This window comes from Suncus etruscus, chromosome 18, assembly GCF_024139225.1.
Source record: "Suncus etruscus isolate mSunEtr1 chromosome 18, mSunEtr1.pri.cur, whole genome shotgun sequence".
Taxonomy (NCBI): domain Eukaryota; kingdom Metazoa; phylum Chordata; class Mammalia; order Eulipotyphla; family Soricidae; genus Suncus; species Suncus etruscus.
Genome location: NC_064865.1, coordinates 39,720,619 through 39,740,473, shown reverse-complemented (window position 1 = coordinate 39,740,473; position 19,855 = coordinate 39,720,619). Strand labels below are relative to the sequence as shown.

The 19,855-nt window shown below is 46.8% G+C and overlaps 1 protein-coding gene across 1 annotated transcript in view; it reads left to right on the top strand.

Annotated features, from left to right (window-relative positions):
* Positions 1-15,444, top strand: part of FKBP5 (FKBP prolyl isomerase 5) — an 84,487-nt gene extending 69,043 nt beyond the window's left edge. Inside the window, exons 8-10 of the mRNA XM_049765305.1 lie at positions 10,437-10,622; positions 13,104-13,343; positions 14,805-15,444. Coding sequence (XP_049621262.1) covers positions 10,437-10,622; positions 13,104-13,343; positions 14,805-14,915 — 537 coding nt within the window. The 3' untranslated portion in view covers positions 14,916-15,444. The remainder of the gene's footprint in view (positions 1-10,436; positions 10,623-13,103; positions 13,344-14,804) is intronic.
* The last annotated feature ends 4,411 nt before the right edge of the window (positions 15,445-19,855 follow it).

The window sequence follows — 19,855 nt, the reverse complement described above, 5'->3', positions numbered from 1 at the left end:
AAACCCAAAAGAAAGAAATTACTCTTGGCAGGCTCGGGGCCCACATGGGATGTTGGGGGTCAAACTTGGATCAGCCACGTGCAAGGCAAACAACTGCTGTGCTATCACTTCAGCTCCTTAATTTATTTTTTTTAATGTGAAAATTTGAGGAAATTAGACTAAATGACTCCCTAGTTTTATTCCAGGCCCCAAATTTTGTGAATTTCTACACTCTTTTTAAAGCAAAATTGATTTTTTTTTTAATTTCAAATTAAGTATATTGGATACTTCTGAATTATCCAAGTTATTTGTGTACCCAACCAAATACTCAGTGACGTAGGACATGAAGAAAACTTCTGGTTAAGTCTCTTAATATGTCTTGAACAGTGTTTCCTTTATTCCTGGAATTTATTAAATACTTTGGTGTAATTTCTTTTTTGTATTTTCTAAACCTTCTGAATAAAATACTAGCTGTTTAGGGAAAATTGAGGCTTTTGATGTTCGACTAGAATCAGGTCCACTCCGTGGAGTAAAATAACTCAACTGTCCAGAGGTCTGTAATTGGTTGCCGATGACTCAGATCTTTGGGTTACCATATCCAAATATGTTAAAATTCGTGGAACAAAATAATATTGCAAATCCACCCATCATATAGTTGGGTTCATATACATGAATACATATGGGGGGATTGCAGAATTAGGGCTCAGTAACTGAAAGCACCGCGTAAGTATCTCTGCAAATAGCATCTACTGCTTAGAATCATCCCAGCTACACCAAGGTTTCATGTGAATCATATATGAACCCTTTTGTTTATTTTTATTATTACTACACCGTGATCCCATAATACAATTGTTTCAGGCTATGAACCCCTTTTCAAAATTACCGATCTTTGGATAAAATCTGGATCAGCTGTCACACATATGGAACATATTATTTATAATATGCAATTTTATAGACAACATCTTTAAAAACATTAGTCCATTGAGGGAAAATTAATGAGAGATTCAAAACCACTGACCTAAGACTATTTTTTTCCCCCAGAATGTCTGAACATTTTGTACTAAAAAGTTCCCTGGAGGCATCTTCTTAATTATAGGTTAAAGGACCCCAGCAACAATCCTCACTTCAAAATAGTCCAAAATAGTTGGTGGATAGTTTCCTGGTCGTATCTCCTTGTAAAATTCCGGGGCAAGTTTCAATCCGCTGCTCTGGCCAGGTGTCTGTTTTCCAGCTTGGCTACAACCAGAGTCCAGAGGTGTGAGAGAGTACCAGACAGGGTGAAGTCAGTGCCTGCATTTTACTCTCAAGCTTAGTACACTGAGGCACATTTTCACTGACACCAAAGTGGGCAAATCGTCTTCATTGAGTTGAATTGTGTTTAGCTTTTAAGTGGGAACGGCTGATGTCTACGAAGGTTGAGGTTCTATCATTTCAACCTCTGGATGCTAAAAGAAAAGGTAAAGGAGACTTCACTTGGTTTTGAACATCCTTATTAAGCACAGATAACACTGTGACGTTAATGCTAGGCATTATTATGCAAGCCAGTTAAACAGACATGCAAGTTTACTCTTGGTTCTTGCCAGGGACCAAATCCAGGTCTCCAGTATGCAAAAGCATATACTCAAACCCCTTAAGCTCTCTCCTCCACACCAGACCTGATTTTCTTTTTTTTTGGAATAGACCCGATTTTTACCCTCATAACTGACTGTCCCTTAGGACCAAGTGCATTAACTGTCCCACCTGGTTGGTGTTTTTTGTCTTTTCATGACTTAGAAGCTATCTGACAACGAGGTGGGGTTCTGGCGCCCCCTTGTGTTCATATGGAGAAACTTCTAAACCATGCCAGTTAAGAAGCATCTTTAGGGCCAGAGCTTCATGCTTTGCATGTAGACCTCCTGGAGTGGTACCTAGTGCCACATGGTTGGTCCCCTGAGCATAGCCAGGAATGACTCCAGAGTCATGAGTAGTCTCCTGAGCACTTCCTGGTGTGATTTCCACCCTCTGCCCTCCTTCCAAAGCTCCCACAAAATTCATTTCAAATAAATCAGTCTTTGCTGGTTTTGACCATCTCTGCTGAACAAAAGAACAGTGCCGGGCCCAGAAAGATAGCACAGCGGCGTTTGCCTTGCAAGCAGCCGATCCAGGACCAAAGGTGGTTGGTTCGAATCCCGGTGTCCCATATGGTCCCCCATGCCTGCCAGGAGCTATTTCTGAGCAGACAGCCAGGAGTAACTCCTGAGCATCGCCAGGTGTGACCAAAAAACAAACAAACAAACAAAAAGAACGGTGCCATAATTTAAAAACAAGTAATCTGGGGGCCAGAGTGATGGCGTAAGGGGTAAGGTGTCTGCCTTGCCTGTGCTAGCTTAGGACGGACCGGTTCGATCCCCAGCTTCCCATATAGTCCCCAAGCCAGGAGCGAGTCCTATGAGCATAGCCAGGAGTAACCCCTGAGCATCATCGGGTGTAGCCCAAAAACCCAATCAATCAATCAATCAATAAAAACAAGTAATCTGTAATTCTGGGGTTTTAGGATTAAAAACTCTGTGTCCTTCCCCTTTCCCCACCCCTCATTTTTTTCTCCACTCTTTTAGTAACAGAATTTCTCAGTGTTAGCGCTTTTGACATTTTGGTCTATATAACTTTTTAGTGGAGAGTGGAGTGGTTGTGAGGTCACTCTGGTATGTGTATTTAGCAGCCTCTGGCATTTGCTGCCAGGAGTACGTATTTCCCCTCTTGTAGCAATTCAGGACGTCTCACATTGTCATATCTTCCCAAGGGGAAGTGGAGTGGGGAATCACCCCAACTGAGAACTTCTAGACTAAATCAGAAGCACACTCTCTTTGTTCATTCATCTGAAGTAATTTCTTACCTCCTTGAGCTTTGTCATGACAGTGCAGCAATCCAGCTTTGTCTTCAGGCCTCACTTCTCACTCTTGTTCTTCATTGTTTCTGCCACATTGGCGGTTACTTTCTCCAGTAAAGTCTTGTACCCCCCAGAGCAATCCGTGGGATAGAGTTTCGGGGACAGGACTTCCTCCACACTCTTGTTGACGCTGCTGTTTAATAGCTCCTGCTATTAAAAGCCCTCTACATACAAGGCCTCTAGGGGGCCAGAGAGATAGCATGGAGGTAAGGCCTCTAGGATCCTTTCAGATTTTCAGTTTACGTCAGAGGACTCACAAGTTCAACAAAAACCCTAAGAAATATTTGGCAGTAGAAAGGGGGGTGGGCTGGAAAGATAGCATGGAGATAAGGCATTTGCCTTGCATGCAGGACAGTGGTTCGAATCCTGGCATCCCATATGGTCCCTGAGCCTGCCAGGAGCAATTTCTGAGCGAAGAGCCAGGAGTAACCCCTGAGTGCTGCTGGGTGTGACCCCCCCAAAAAAAGAAAGAAAAAGAAAGGCGGGAGCTGGAGCTCCCCACCACTGTTTGAGGGACCTGGGGGCCATTCCTGGTATTCATTGTGGCTTGGCAGTCTCAACCTGATGTGTCTTGGGCCCAGTGCTCTGGTGCCAGGAATACAGGGGTCACACACAGAAGACACTGCTCTGCCCCTATGAGCCATCTCCCAAGACCCTTTAGCCTCTATTATTTATTTTTATAATAGGTGCCACATGCCATGGTACTGAAAGGTACCCTATGTTGCCAGGGATCGAGTTCAGGGCCTCACTCATACTGGGTACATGCCACTTTAAGTCATATCACTGGCTCCAAAATTATTTCTTTTGGAGCTGGAATGATGGTACAGCACTTTGCATGTGGCCAACTCATATTTGATCTCCAACATCTCATATGTGGGCTTGAGCACCTCTAGGAATGATCTCTGAATGCAAAGTCAGGAATGACCCGAGTAGCTCTTGGTGTGGCCAAAATAAAACAAATTTGGGGGGGCCTGGGTCATACTCAGCAGTACTCGGAGCCTTCTCTGGCAGTTCTTGGGGGATCGCATGTAGTACTAGGGATTGAACCAAAATCAACCATCTGTCCACATACAAGGCAAGCACCTTAACCTCTGTGCTGTCTCTCAGGCCCAAGTATGTCTTAAGTAGTAGAATTTGAAAAAAGAAATGACTCTTGGACTCATGGGCTGCAGAATGGGTTTGGTGTCAACAGGAAAGCGAGGCATTTTCCTTTGTTTTGTTTTAGGCCTACACTTGGCAGTGCTCAGGGTTTACTCTTGGTGGGATTCAGGGGACCATATGTAGTGCTGGGGATTGGGCCTGGGTCAGCCATGTACAGGCAAGCGCTGTCCCCATTGTATTGTCTCTTCAGCCCCATGAGGCATCTCCTGTTACATCACTATCAGAGTGCTTGAATTAGTGAGTGTGCTGTCTGTGAATCTTTTAGTTTCTGGGTCCATATCTTGGAGTGTTCATTCAGGGCTTACTTTTAGTTCTGTGCTCAGGGATCACTCCTGTTGAAGTTTGGGGGACCAAATATGGTGCTGGGAATAGAACCCAGGTTGGGTACATGCAGGCAAACACTTTATCTTCAAAACTATCTCTGTGGCCCAAATTTTGCTTTGTGTGTTGTTTGCAGGCCACATCTGATAGTCCTTAGGGCCTCATCCTAGTGTGATGCTTGGGGGACCATGTGGGGCCAGGAATTGAACCCACGCCTGCCACATGCAAAGCACTAGCCCTTTAAGCTCCCCAGTCCCAATGAGCTGTCATACTGCAAAAAAAAAATTTTTGTTTCCTAAGTAGTAGGTCTAAAGACCAAGCTTAAAATATTCAGGAAACCATGTTGCAAACGATTGTCCTTCAGAGCTTATTGCTCCATGTATAGCATGCAAGGCAGTAGCATTCTTAAAGCCCTGGGTTATTTTTTCTTTTCTTTATCGTGTGTCCACACCCCTCAGTGCTCAGAGCCTATTCCTATCTCTTCAATCAGGAATCACTTCTGGCAGTGCCCAGGGGACCAGATAGGATGCCAGGATGGTGCTTGTGTGCCAGGCCAGTTCTCTACCCTCTGTGCTATCTATTACCCCAGGGCCCTAGGACTTCTAGAATCAGCCTCAAGCCACCCACTGCATTAGCCCCATAAGGAAGGTCAGTTCTTGCCTTGAAGCCAGGCCTTTACTTTTCTGTCAGCCCTCGTTGGCTCCTCTTCCCGTCCAGCAGATGGTTTTTCACCTGTCTTCAGTCTCGATCTAGACTTGCCGCTGCTGTTTTCCATCTCACTGGCTGCTTCATCTCTCATTTGCAAGTGAGTTTCCTAAACCTCAGGAATCAGCACTGCAACTTCCGCCTTTTCTCCCACAGCTTCCTCGCCGCCTCCTTCTCGGCTTTCATAGGATCAAGGAGCATGAGGGCCTTGGGTTAAAGTTTGGCTTAAAGAAATGTGGCTGGTTCAATATCTATAAAACTACGAAACTGTCTCTGTCAGCGAAGAGATGACCTCACCCTTGCATTGCCTCTGCCTTTTTCAAAAAATCACTCTCGGGGACTAAAGAGATAGGACAGCTTGTAGGGCACTTATCTTGCATGTGCCTGACCCGGTTTCAATCCCCAGCACCATTTATGATTCCCCAAGTCCTCCCAGTGATTGATCCCTAAGTGCAGTTAGGAGTAAATACCTGTGGGTGCTTTAAAAAACAAAACAGAGGAGAACTTTTTTTTTCTTATGGAAGAAGGGGCTATGCCTGGTGATACTCAGGACTTTCTCATGGACCAAAGCCTGTCAGCCACACACCAGCACAAGCACCTGATTGACTGTACTATCTCTCTGCCCCTATCTTTTTTTTACATGCATTTCTCACAAAGTTTTGGTTCAAAGTAAGAGAAGTACGATTCTTCCTTACACTTGAACTTAATGTGTCCTTTAGAGTAATGATATAGCAGGTGCTCCCTTTGCCTTGCACGCAGCCAACCCTGGTTTGATCCCTGGCATCCCATATGGTCCCCCCAAGCACCACCAGGAGAAACTTCTGAGTACAGAACCAGGAATAAGCTCTGAGCATCACTGGGGCTAAGCCCCTACGTAACCCCCCCAAAAATAGTCTCCTGGAATGGCTCCAATCACCACGAAGTGTAGCCTATGAACAAACACACACACACACACCCCAAAAATGTTTGAAATATTACAAAAATGACCAGAGTCTGACCAAGAGACACCAAACAAGCATATTGTTGAGGAAATGGCACTGTTTGTTCAGTGTAGAGTTGCCAAAAAATTTTTTTGTTTTTGAGTCACAGGTTCAGGATACCATACAGGATGCTGGGAATCGAACCGGGGTCCATCCTGTGTTGGCCACATGCAAGGCAAACACCCTACCATTGTGCTATCAATTTGGCCCCTGCCACAAGCTTTTTTTTTTAATTTTTTGTTTTTGGACCACACCCAGTGGCACTCAGGGGTTACTCCTAGCTATCTGCTCAGAAATAGCTCCTGGCAGGCATGGGGGACCATATGGGACGCCGGGATTCGAACCAACCACCTTAGATCCTGGATCGGCTGCTTGCAAGGCAAATGCTGCTGTGCTATCTCTCCAGCCCCAGCCACAAGTTTTTAATTGTTTAAAAACAATCTATGTAAAGCTGCAATAAAATCAAACATGCCTGTATTATGAAATCCATAGTGTCTGCATTCTAGTTTTTTAGAAGCTATAACCTCGTGTTGTTGATTATTGAAAGTGTAGCAGAGTGTTGTGGCTTGGTCTGTTCTCCTTCCCCATTCCTCCCCCCCCTTTCATGTCTTCCCTACAACTTTATAATAGGAGATACTCAGACAGTGGGTCGGTACATTAAAAATGAAGAGGAGAAAAAGAAAGACAAAAGCAGATATAACGGGTCGGAGAAATAGCACAGCGATAGGGCATTTGCCTGGCACGCAGCTGATCCAGGATGGACAGTGGTTCAAATTCCAGGATCCCATATGGTCCCCCATGCCTGCTAGGAGTAATTTCTGAGCACAGAGCCAGGAGTAACCCCTGAGCACCACCAGGTATGATCCAAAAACAAAAACAAAAACAAAACAAAAAAGGCAGATGTAACAGGGACTGTCTACCCTAACTTTTAGCTCAAATAAAATAAAACCCTCCATTTCTTCCCTCATCTCCATTTTTGTTTTGTTTTGGTTTTTGTTTTTTTGTTTGGAGAGCACACCCCTAAACAAAGCACCCTGTGGTGCTTAGGGATTACTCCTGGCTCTGTGCTTAGGGTGGGGATTCAGGGACCATATGGGATTGATCCCTTCTGTATTACATCTAAGGCCCCGAATCTTTATTTTTGCTCACAAATTATAGAATCCCATTTGGGTTCCACTTGGGTTCTCTTTTTCCTTAATATTTATTCACCAGACCCTCATGAAGGGCCTCTTTGTGGGAAGGGACAGGAGCTCACAAGAGACCGTGAATCACACCATTGCTTTGCCTTGCCTCCCGCTGTGAAACGAAGCTTGGATTTCCTTAGGTTTTTAGGATGAATTTTTTTCTAAACTGCTCTTTGAACCATGTTTTTGCCATGTGGTAACATGGCTTATAACCCTGCAATACCTATGCTTTAAATATGTAGTGCCACTGCACCAACATTCCAGTTTCTTTCCATCATCTCCCCAAAGGCTCTTTTCATCCAGCCTCTCCCTCCGCACCACACCCCTGTCCCCTCGCCCCTCTTGGGTCACCTCAGTTCCAATGTTAGTGTCTCGGGCTCTGTTTTCACTGGCCCTTGTCTGCTCCCTGGCTTTGTCTCTTTGCGTTCCCCCACACGAGTGAGATCCTCTGCTATTGTTTTTCTCTGTTTGACATTTTTTCCCACATTTTTGTTCTTTGGGGGGGTTTTATGTTTGTTTTTGGGGGGAGCCACTCCTGGTGATGCTCAGGAGTTACTCCTGGCTATGCGCTCAGAAATTGCTCCTGGCTTGGGGGACCAAATGGGATGCCACGGGATCGAACTGTAGTTCATCCTAGGTCAGCCGTGTACAAGACAAACACCTTGCCACTTGCACCATCGCTCTGACCCCTTTTCCCCATATTTTTACACAACACCTTCCTGTTTTATCCAAGTTGAAGTGAGATGCAGGATCTCACCTTTTTTAAATAGTTGCATGGGATTCCATTGTGTAGAAACATCCCTTTATGTACAACCACTCATCGTTCATTGGGCACTTGGGTGTTTTCTGATCTGGCCATCGTGAAGAGCATTGCAGTGAACACAAGTCAGCGAGTGTCTTTTCAACATGCTATCTTTGTTTCCTTGCTGAGGAATGGAGTTCCTGCATCGCCTGGTGATTCTGTGTTTGAATGTTGGAGAAATCTTCTGGGCTGCTTTTCACAGAGGCTGGACCAGCCCAAGAGCCCCCAGGAGTGCACTGAAAAGTGTCCTTGATGGCCACATCCTGCCACCTCTGCTTCTTTCCTATCTGTTTCCTTATAGGTCTTTCTTTCTTTTTTTTTTTTCTTTTTTTTTAGTTTTTGGGTCACACCCGGTGGCACTCAGGGGTTACTCCTGGCTCTGCACTCAGAAATCACTCCTGGCAGGCATGGGGGATCATATGGGATGCCGGAATTTGAGCCACACCATCTGTCTGGGTCTATTGCATGTAAGGCAAACGCCCTACTGCTGTGCTATCTCTCCGGCCCCCTTATAGGTCTTTCTGATAGGTGCAAAGAAATTTGTCTCCTCATGATTTTGACTTGGACTTTCCTGACCATCACAACAGTGATAATAAACACTTTTTCATAACCTGCTTTCAGTTTTTCCCATTTTTTGAATGTGATTGGTATTGTTGTTGTTGAGCTTTATGCTTTATGAGTGTTTTATTCATGCAGTCCAGGTGTGCAGTATGCATACTGTTTTTCCCTGTTTGGTGTCTATTGTCTATAGAAAATATTGTCTATTTTCCCTGTTTGGTGTCTCTTACAGTGTAGAAGTTTTTTTAAAAGTTTGATGTAATCCCATTTGTTTATTTTTGTTTGTTTTTGCTTTTTGGGCCACACCCGTTTGATGCTCCAGGGTTACTCCTGGCTAAGCGCTCAGAAATTGCCCCTGGCTTGGGGGGACCATATGGGACGCCAGGGGATTGAACCACGGTCCTTCCTTGCCTAGCGCTTGCAAGGCACACCTTACCTCTAGCGCTACCTCACCGGCCCCTTTATTTTTGTTTTTAATTTTTTTTTTCTTTTAATGGGGCATTGGGAGTTTGGACCTTATCTGATGATGCTCAGGGATTATTCCTGAGTCAGTTCAGGGATCATTCCTGGCAGTACTAAAGGGATTATATGCAGTGCTCAGGAATTCAGCTGGGGTCAACCATATGTCTTAGCATCTTGCTTCAACTTGGATGAAACAGGAAGGTGTTGTGTAAAAATTTGGGGAAAAGGAACCGGAGCAGTGGTGCAAGTGGTAGGGCGTTTGCCTTGTACACGGCTAATCTAGGATGGACTGCAGTTCGATCCCTCGACATCCCCTATAGTCCCCCAAGCCTTGTACTATATCCAGTGCTAGGCATTTAACCTGGGATGGCCACATACAAGGCAAGAATCTCACCACACAGTCCAGTTCCAAGAAATCAACAAAATTCTAGAGAAAGATTTTTTTTTTCTTTTGTAGTTAGCCTACTGGCCCCTGTGTGATTTGTGGTATCATTGTTACTGACACTGGGGGCTGCTACTCAGCTTCGTGAGCTCTTTACCTGTAGTTTAGTCAGTGAGTGACTCTTCTTATTTTTATTTTATTTTTTTATGAGTGACTCCTTAGCCACATTCTGTCAGGAAATTTTTACAGGGCCTGGTCACACCCATTAATGTGTATTGTCTGCAGCTACTTGTTGCACTGCCAGTGACGAAGTGGAAACCAGGACTGGCCTGCAGAGCTGTTGTTTGCTTTCTGCCTCTCTCCAAAATAAGAAGCACCATCTTGGTCTTGATAACTAATGTTTGTTGGGTTGGAGATTGTCACTGCCCAAATAATCTTCTGCTGTATCTGGAAAAAAGGAAAAAGTAATTTCTCTCAAAGATGTTAATGACCTATAGTAAAACTGCTTATCTTTGAGAAAATCTGCCCAGTATTTGCTCCAAATATGCAGCCCAGATACCTTTTTTTCATGACCACAGTGCTCAGGAATTACTCCTGGCTCAGAAATCGCTCCTGACAGGCTCAAGGGACCACATGGGATTCTGAGGATTGAACCTGGATCAGCCACATGCAAGGCAAATGCCCTACTGCTGTGCTATCGCTCCAGCTCCACAGACCAAATAACTCTGAAAGAATAGTTTTTTGGGAAGGAAGAGAAGGTGTAATCCCTGGTGAAAGGCATTGCAGGTAGCTTGCCAGAGGTCTTGGGGCTTCAGTAAGAAGGAGGCAAAGCTTCTGAGAGCTGCTCAGATCCAAAGGGCCAAAGAGGAGTTGCTCCTGTGCGGAGGGGCTGGTTGTCTGTGGAGCACTTTGCTGATTTTGTACCACTCCTTTCTTTCCCTTTATTTCCTTTTATTTCCTTTTCCCTTTATTGTAGGGAGGCAAGTACATGCAGGCCGTGATCCAGTACGGGAAGATAGTCTCCTGGCTGGAGATGGAATATGGCCTGTCAGAGAAGGAATCGAAAGCCTCAGAGTCCTTCCTGCTCGCTGCCTTCCTCAACCTGGCTATGTGCTACCTGAAGCTCCGAGAGTACAGCAGAGCCGTGGAGTGCTGCGACAAGGTAGCGTCTGTGGCCAGACTGGGACCCTTCTCCTCAGCCCATCTTCCTGGCTTTCTTTCTTCCAGCCACTCTGGGCAGCATTTTCATTTTTGTTGTTTCATTTCTTTGTTTCTCCTTTTGAACTGAGAAATTCGGAAAGATGAGTTGGTTGGTTTCTTTTGGGGCCCCACCCGGCAATGTTCAGGGATCACTCCTGGAGGGATGGGGGTGGAGCTATATATATGGTGTTGGGGAATCGAACCCAGGTCATCCGCATTCCGGCCTAGCACTCTTCCCACTGCACTATCCAGCCCCAGAAAAATTTTAATTATAACAAGACTTCTCTGATACCTATATTTATATAATAATAGAGTATGAATAAATGTTTTATTTTATCAGGGTGGGGGATGACGGCCAGTCAGGCCATGCTCAAGGACTATTCCTGGCTCTGTAGTCAAGAGTGACCCTTTGGCCGTGCTTGTGGATCCCGTGTGGTGCCAGGGATTGATCCTGCGTCAGATGCTTGCACAATACACCCCTGGGCATTGTTGTGTGTGGCCCAAAAACAAAACAAGAAAAGAAAAGGATGTTATTCTTTACATTTTAATTTGGAGGAGTGGGTGGCAGCTTTGGAGTCAGACCTGGCGATGCTCAAGGACTGTTCCTGGCTCTGTACCCAGAAATTACTCCTGGCACTTCTCTGGGGATCAAACTGAGGTTGGCTGCATTCAAGGCAAGCCCTCTATGCACTGTACTATTATTGCTCCAGCCCCATATTTTAAATTTTTCTGCTTCTTAACTAAAGGAGAAATTGAGCTACTCAAAATTCAAAAATTAAGGGACAGGAGGTAGCTCAGTGGTTGAGAACTTTACTTGCGTGTGTGATGCCCTGGGTTTTAATCCCTGGTACTACTAAACATAAATAACACACAACAAATGTGGGATCTCCCTCTCCCCCAAAATCAAGTATCATGGAAGCAAAATCCAAGAAATATTTTTAAGGTTTTTGGGTCACACCTGGTGGTGCTTGGGTTACTCCTAGCTCTACTCTCAGGGATCGTTCCTGGCAGGCTGAAGGGACCATGTGGGATGCCGGGATTCAAACCACCGTCCTTCTGCACGCAAGGCAAACGCCCTACCTTCATGCTATCTCTCCTGCCCAAGAAATAATTTTTATTCAATGTTTCTACTTCTAGAAATTTATCCTTGGAAAAACAATCCTAGGGGCTGGCGAGGTGGCGCTAGAGGTAAGGTGTCTGCCTTGCAAGCGCTAGCCAAGGAAGGACCACGGTTCAATCCCCCTGCATCCTATATGGTTCCCCCAAGTCAGGGGCAATTTCTGAGCGCTTAGCCAGGAGTAACCCCAGACCATCAAATGGGTGTGGCCCGAAAAAAAAAAAAGAAGAAGAAAAACAATCCTAGACACGCCCACAACCCACAGCAGCTGTCATGTCAGCTCATTACCAGCACAAGACACATTTAACTCTCAAAAGAGAAACAAGCCATGCCACGAAAATGAAAACTCATATATAGAGAGGTACTGTATAATATGCAACATAAAGAATCTGGAAATCTGGGGCTAGAGAGATAGCATGGAGGTAGGGGATTTGCCTTGCATGCAGAAGGACAGTGGTTCGAATCCCAGCATCCCATATGGTCCCCCGAGCCTGCCAGGAGCAATTTCTGAGTGTAAAGCCAGGAGTAACCCCTCAACACCACCAGGTGTGACCCATAAAAAGAATCTGGAAATCTACTGAAAGGGACTGTTGAAATACACTATAACAGATGCCTACAATAGCTTGGAGCATTAATAAGACAGGGCTGGAGTGATAGCAGAGCGATAGAGCATTTTCCTTACACACAGCAGGCCTAGGACGGACCGGATTCATGCAGAAGGACAGTGGTTCGAATCCCGGCATCCCAATGGTTCCCCCAAGCCTGCCAGGAGCAATTTTGTTTTGTTTGTTCATTTGTTTTCTGGGTCACACCCAGCAGTGTTCAGGGTTTACTCCTGACTCTGCACTCATGGATCACTCCTTCATATATGGGATGCCAGGGATTGAACCTGGATTGCCTGTGTGCAAGGAAGGCTCTCTACCCATTGTACTATCCCTCCAGCTACAAGTATTTGCATTTGGATAAATAATCTACAAGTACCTTCTTTCTCAATATGCATTTTCCAATCCCATTAGCCATAGAGCTTCTTTGTGTTGTTGTATTTGTTTTTTGTTTTTTTGTTTTTCAGCCACACCCAGTGAAGCTCAGGGTTTACTCCTGGCTATGTACTCAGAAATTGCTCCTGGCTTGGGGGAACCATATGGGACACATGGGGATTGAACCATGATCTGTCCTAGGCTAGTGCGTGCAAGGCAGCTGCCTTATCACTTGCACCACAGCTCCAGCCCCAAGCCAGAGAGCTTCTTTAAATAAACTCAGTTTATTATTAACTTCCCTGGAGTCCCATTGGTTCATCCTTCTGAAACACGGACATCTGTCCCTTAGGCACTGGGCCTGGACAATACCAATGAAAAGGGCCTGTACCGGAGGGGTGAAGCCCAGCTGCTGATGAACGAGTTTGAGTCAGCCAGGGGTGATTTCGAGAAAGTGCTGGAAGTCAATCCCCACAATAAGGCTGCCAGGCTGCAAATCTCCGTGTGCCAGAAGAAGGCAAAGGAGCACAATGAGCGGGACCGCAGGATCTACGCCAACATGTTCAAGAAGTTCGCAGAACAGGATGCCAAGGTGCGTGCAGAGTCCCTGGGCATGCATTGAGATGTCGAGCCCTACCTGGGTTCTAACCTTAGTAGGGCAAGTGGAGGAAAACAGGACAGCCCGTGCACTGAGAGCCCCACCCTACCTCACCCCTTCCCGAAAGGGCCCTGCTTCTGATCTGAGGCTGGTTTGCATCTGGAGGGTTATTGCACTCCCCAGAGGCTTGTGGCCATAACATTCTGGCCTGGCCATGAAAGGGATGAATGAAGGCAAATCCCTTGACATCCAATGTGGCATTTGGGTCTTTTTGTTTGTTTGTTTGGTTAGTTGGTTGGTTTCTTTGGCTTTTTGGGGGGACGGGAGAGTACACCCAGTAGTGCTCAGGGGTTACTCCTGTCTCTGTATTCAAGAATCACTCTTAACAGGCTCGGAGGACCATATGGGATGCCGGAGGTCAAATATAGATTGACCCTGTGCAAAAACAATGCCCTACCTAGTGCTGTGCTATCACTCCAACTCGCAGCTTTTTTTTCCTAAGATCATAAAGACACCAGGGGTTTGGTCTCTGTTTTGTTTATTTTGTTTGGGGCCACACTCAACAGTGATCAGGGCTTACTCTTGCCTCTGAGCTCAGGGGTCTCTCTTGGCAGTGCACAAGGAACCATATGGGATTCTGGTGATCAAACCCAGATTGACTACATGTAAGGCAAACACTACCCACTGTACTGTCGCTCTGGCTCCATTTGTTTGTTTTTAAATATTTCATTATTCTTCTGCTTTGAATTGTGATTTCTGGGCACAGCCAGCTTGGAGCGCACGCCAGGCTCAGTGCTCAAGAGTCACTCCCGGTGGAGCAGAGAGGACTGGCCATGGGGGTTGGGAGGTTGAGTCACCTGAGTGCTCTCAGCTAGACCCATCAGAATTGAGCCTGTTTTTCTTTTTTATTGTTGTTTTTGGGCCATATCTGGTGACTCTCAGGGGTTACTCTTGGCTCTGCGCTCAGAAATCGCTCCTGACTTAGGGGACCATTTGGGATACTGGGAATTGAACCCGTGTCCATCCTGAGTCAGCCGCAAGCATGGCAAAAGCCCTACGGCTATGCTACCACTATGGCCCTTGAGCCTGTTTTTCATGGGAGAGGCCACAACCAGGACTCTGAGGTTCCAAGAGCCAGCCCGCGTGTGTGGGAGAGGATATCTGGGCCAGGTCTGCCTCCCCTTCTGTAAGTAAGTGGTGCTCTCTTCCCTGACCCCCTTCTCGCATAACCCTGATGATTAAGCACATCCCCTGAGGCAGCTAGTCTTGTGGACCCAAGAAAAGTGAGTGTTATCAACAGAACAGCCCTGACGTGCCATGGCCCCCACAGCCCCTGACGAAAGTCCTGGCCTGACGCCCTTGCTCCCAGCCTGGTAGTTGGCAGGAACCTGCAATGACTGAACATCTCTCTCACCTCTCTCTTTCTCTCCCCCTTGTGATGGATTTCTTCCTCAGGAAGAGGCCAGCAGAGCACTGGGCAAGAAGCCACTGGAGGATGTTGCCAGCCATGCGAAGAAGGCTGAGGGCCAGGCCATGGAAGAGGAGAAGGCGGAGGGCTGCGTATGACAGCACGCCGCGGAGGGAAGCGTGTGCCCCGCTCGCCCTCCCCCATGGGCCTTCCCCTCTCCGGACTCAGCCGAGCCCCGACCTGTCCCTCAGTCTCTCTGCCATGGGGGAAGCACATGGCAAGGCCAGTCACTGCTTCCCCGCAAGCCACCGCCCTGCTGCTGCCCCACGCTCCCCGTGAGGGCCGGCGTGGGACCCATCCCGGTGACACTCAGCAGAGAGGGGGGGACTGCGGCTGTGAGGAGATGGAGCCAGTAGCCCGAGCCCCAGCTCATTCACGTAGGTCACTGTTCCACGTCCAATTCAGGGTCCCCTGAGCTCATACGAACCCTTCTTCAGTTTTGACATTTCCTTGAACTCTTACCAGCATAGCACTGTAGGCAACCGCAGATGAACGCCCAGCGCTTCCCTCTCCACCGATCCAGGACCAGGAGCTTGGGGGTTAGTGCTTAAATGCCCGAAGCGCTCTGAGGGGCCCCCCTCCACTCACAACCAACAGTACCTGCCGCAGAGGCAACCCATCCGCACCCCTCCAGACCACCATAGATAGCATCTGAGAGCCAGATGCTCCAAAGCCACATGCTTGTTGGCGTGTTGGCAAGGCGGTCCCCCACCCCCAGCCTGTCCCTGGAGCAGAAGGGCCCTTTTTCTAGCACTTGCCAGCAGCCACAAGTGAAGTGGGGAAGTGGCTGGTTTCTGGCCTTGGCACCCCCTCCCCACCATTCCACAAGAAGTTCTGAGAAACTCTGAGATGTGGAAAGAACCATCAGAATTATGCCTTCCCCCCCCCCCTTTTCCTCTCCATCAAAGATGTTGGAGAGGAGCTGTCTGTTCTAGAACAGATGCTGCTAACAGCATTGCGGCTCTGCCAGTTCCTGGTTTCCTCTCAAACCCTTGCGATTTAGAACTTCAGACTTGGGGCTGGAGAGGTGGCGCAGGCAGTAGGGCATTTGCCTTGTACATGCTAACCTAGGACGGACCATGGTTTGATCCTCCAGTGTCCCATATGGTCCCCCAAGCCAGGAGCATATAGCCAGGAGTTGCCCCTGAGCGTCACTGGGTGTGGCCCAAAAACCAAAAAAAAAAAAAAAAAAAGAATTTCAGACTTAACTTAGTACTCTTGGCCTGGAGTGGATCCATTCATTTAACCATGTATGTAGGCTCCAGGTAGCGTGTTTATTTTATTTTATTTTTTTGGTCCTCATTTCTCATCTAATTTCTGCCCTATAAACATGTATGCTGGTTTATGGAACTTTATTTACACTCCTATCATGAAAAAAAAAAAAAAAAAAAAGGCTTGATAATACTACTAAGTAGCTTCATTTTTCAAGCCCAACGTTCTTTCCCTTTTGGACTTGTCTCGCGCTTCCCTGCTCATCGGCAGAAGCTCAGCTCGCTTACTCTCTCTACACCCATCGCTGCCAGGTTCTGGTGCCCCGTGGGAGCGGGCTGAAGCAGCTTTTCCACGCAGGTACATCCAGCCCCTCAAACCTCCCTCCAGTCCTCACTTGGGCATTGAATTAGGGCAAGTCTTGAAGAAGCCCATGTAGCTGAGCTGTAGTTTCTTACGGGTAAATACGACTGAGCACCGCCTCCTGTCCCCGCCGCCAAAGGTCCTCCCAAGAAAGCCTGAGCAGCCCTGAAGCTTTTGCTTCATGCCGGAACGCTTCGAGTTTTCAGTTCCAAAGGGCGAACGCAGGCAGTGATACTGTAGATGAGTTTTTCTTGTCATGGTGATTGAAAGGCACGCTGGTCATTCGATTAGGACCCCATATTACAATTCAATTTAGGGCTGGAGAAAGAGCACCATGGGTTGGTGTTTGCCTTGCACCTACTCCTCACCCAAGCTGAACGTGATCCCTGGCACCCCATCTGACCCTCTGAGCCCTACCAGGACCGGAAGTGAGCCCTGTTAGGTGTGGCACTCAAAAATTGTTCTTTCCATGGAATACATGGAATGAAGTTGTTTCTGTGTTAATGATGACCAAAATCCTTGTTATTGTCTTATTTACACATTTTCGTGAGTTTTTTTTTTTTTTTTCCAAAGCCCAACGTCTCAAGCAGGAAATAGGAAAAGGGAAAGTCAATTTTCTTCTTGGTCTCCTTATTTCGTCTTTGTAGCTCTGTTGACTAGAGCAGGATTCCAATGAGGCCATGTTTGAAGTTTTGATTCTGAAAGGCCAGTCTTCATTCTCAGTTTTTGGACAGGCAACAAAACCGGTCAAGAAATTAAACTATCCCAGTCATTGTCACCCAACTGGGCCCTGGGTCCATGGGGAGGGCCAGGCATGTGGAAGGAGAGGGCGGACAAGGCTGAAGTGGCTCTTGAGAAGAGGATTGAGTTGCTTATCACCACTCGAGATTATCTCAGATCCAGTCATCTTAACAGTATGTCTAGAAACAGATGTTTTCTAACTGCTTATGGAGTGGTGAGGCAGCATTTGATGAATTAAACATTTAAAAATATTTTTTTTTCTTTGTGTGTGTGTGTGTTCCTTAATTTTAAAATCAAAACAAGCATTATTTCTCGTACTTCTTGGTTTGGCTGAAATGGTCTTCGGGAATGGTGGTTTTGTTGGAAAATGTTGGGGTCAGGAAGAAATGAGACACCAGGAAATGGTCATGCACACTCGGAACCACAGTTGGACTTCTTGGCAGTGAACCGAGTAACCTTCCTGCAAATGACGCAAATAAGCAGAAAATGGGTTGCACTTGGTTCTGTCATTAACCCACAAATACCTCACTGTTTCAGCTGATGGACTTTCAACTTGGGAAATGAAGAGATATAATAAGACAGTGCGTAGGGAGCTTGCCCTGCACACAGCAGACTTAGGTTTGATCCCTGGCATCCCATATGGGCCCCCAAGTACTGTCAGAAGTAATACCTGAGTGTAAAACCAGGAGTAACCCCTGAGCATCACTTGGTATGTCCCCAGCCCCCCCAAATATCAATTAAATCGAAGTGAGCATCTCCATGAGGCATCTGTTGAGGTATGCATTTCTTATTTTTGTTTGGTTTTGTTTGGGGGCCACAGCTGGCAGTACTCGAGTTACCCCTGGCTCTGCACAGAGAAATCACTCCTGGCAGGCTCAGGGGACCATATGGGATGCCGGGGATCGAACCCAAGTTAGCCACAAGAAAGGCAAACACCCTACCCACTGTGTTATTGCTCCAGCCCCAAGATACCAATGGCTGCTTCTAAAGGTTTAATGAGGCAGCTAACAGATGGCGGTTCTAGGCTCATTCTATTAGGGAGGATTGGTCCACCTCTCCAGAAACAGCACCAAGGTCTATGTTCCAGGCCCTTTTCCTCTCTGTCTCTGGAGCAGATTCGTACTCTTCCCCCCATACATATCCACCACTATTGCTGTAAAATTATTTGATAAAGAATAGCTTGTCTTTTTTTTTTTTTTTTTTGAGTTGCAACCGGCAAGCACTCAGGGGTTACACCTGGCACTATGCTCAGAAATTGCTCCTGACAGGCTCGGGGGACCATATGGGATGCCGGGATTCAAATCATCCTTTTGTGTGCAAGTCAAACACCCTGACTCCATGCTATCACTTGGGCCCCAGCTCATCTATTTTTTCCCTCATGATTTTTTCTAAATAAGATAGTAATGATTGGTGGGGCCAGAGAGATAGCATGGATAGCATGGAGGTAAGGTATTTGCCTTGCACGCAGAAGGACGATGGTTCGAATCCCGACATTCCATATGGTCCCCCAAGCCTGCCAGGAGCGATTTCTGAGCATAGAGCCAGGAGTAACCCCTAAGCGCTGCTGGGTGTGACCCAAAAATCAAAAATAATGATTGGGGCCCGAAGCAGTGGCACAAGCGGTTGGGCACCTGCCTGGCACACACCAACTTAGGATGGACAGTGCAGTTAGATCCCCTGGCATCCCATATGTTCTCCCAAGCCAGGAGGAGTGATTTCTGAGCGTGTAGCCAGAAGTAACCTCCAAGTATCACTGGGTGTGGCCCAAAAAAAAAGATAATAATGATTACTTTCAGGATTTTGAGGATGAGCTGCAGGAAGATTTCCTGGTTATAAATTTATGATGTGTCTCTTGGAGTGGCCAGCACCACCCAGAACACAAGGACAGTGAGGGAAGGGGGGGGTTTGGGGGGTAGGGCACACCCAGCTGCACTCAAGGGTCACTCCTGGTTCTGCATTCAGAAATCGCTCCTGGCAGACTCGGGGGACCATATAGGATGCCGAAGTTAGAACCCGGATCCATATCTGGTCAGCTGCACGCAAGGCAATCACCCTACCACTATGCTATCTCTCCAGCCCCAAGGGAAGAATTTGATCTATACTTATTTGGCCTTTAGAGCAGTCCTGTGGATGCCTCTCTTAGAGGTACTTTGGAAATTAGTCTCTTGAGATTGGCAGGCTGGAGACCCACCAGGAGGAAGATGCATTGTTGGTGACAAGGTTTGTTAGATCTGAAGGTTCGTTGTTTAGTCAAAAATCTAAAAAGTTGGCCGGAGAGATAGCATGGAGGTAAGGCGTTTGCCTTTCATGCAGAAGGTCATTTGTTCAAATCCCGGCATCCCATATGGTACCCCGTGCTTGCCAGGAGCGATTTCTGAGCGTGGAGCCAAGAGTAACCCCTGAGCACTGCTGGGTGTGGCCAAAAAAAAATCTGAAAAGTCAAATCCCCAACTTAGCCCAACTTCCTTTTCTCTCCTGCTTATGTGCTCGAACAGCAGTAACTGACCAGGTCCACATGCAAAGCCCTTCTCTGACTCTGTGCAAAGTTCCTGGGAGCTTCAGTGCTTCCTGTCATGTTTTTCTCTCCCTCAGTCTTGGCAGATATGTGGGGGAAGTGGGGACGGCTACAAAGAAGAGCATGTGCTAATTTGAGCAAGTTTTTATGTTTCTGTTCTGCAGTTACACAAGTTAATCTTCCTATGTGACCTTGATAATAAACAGAAGA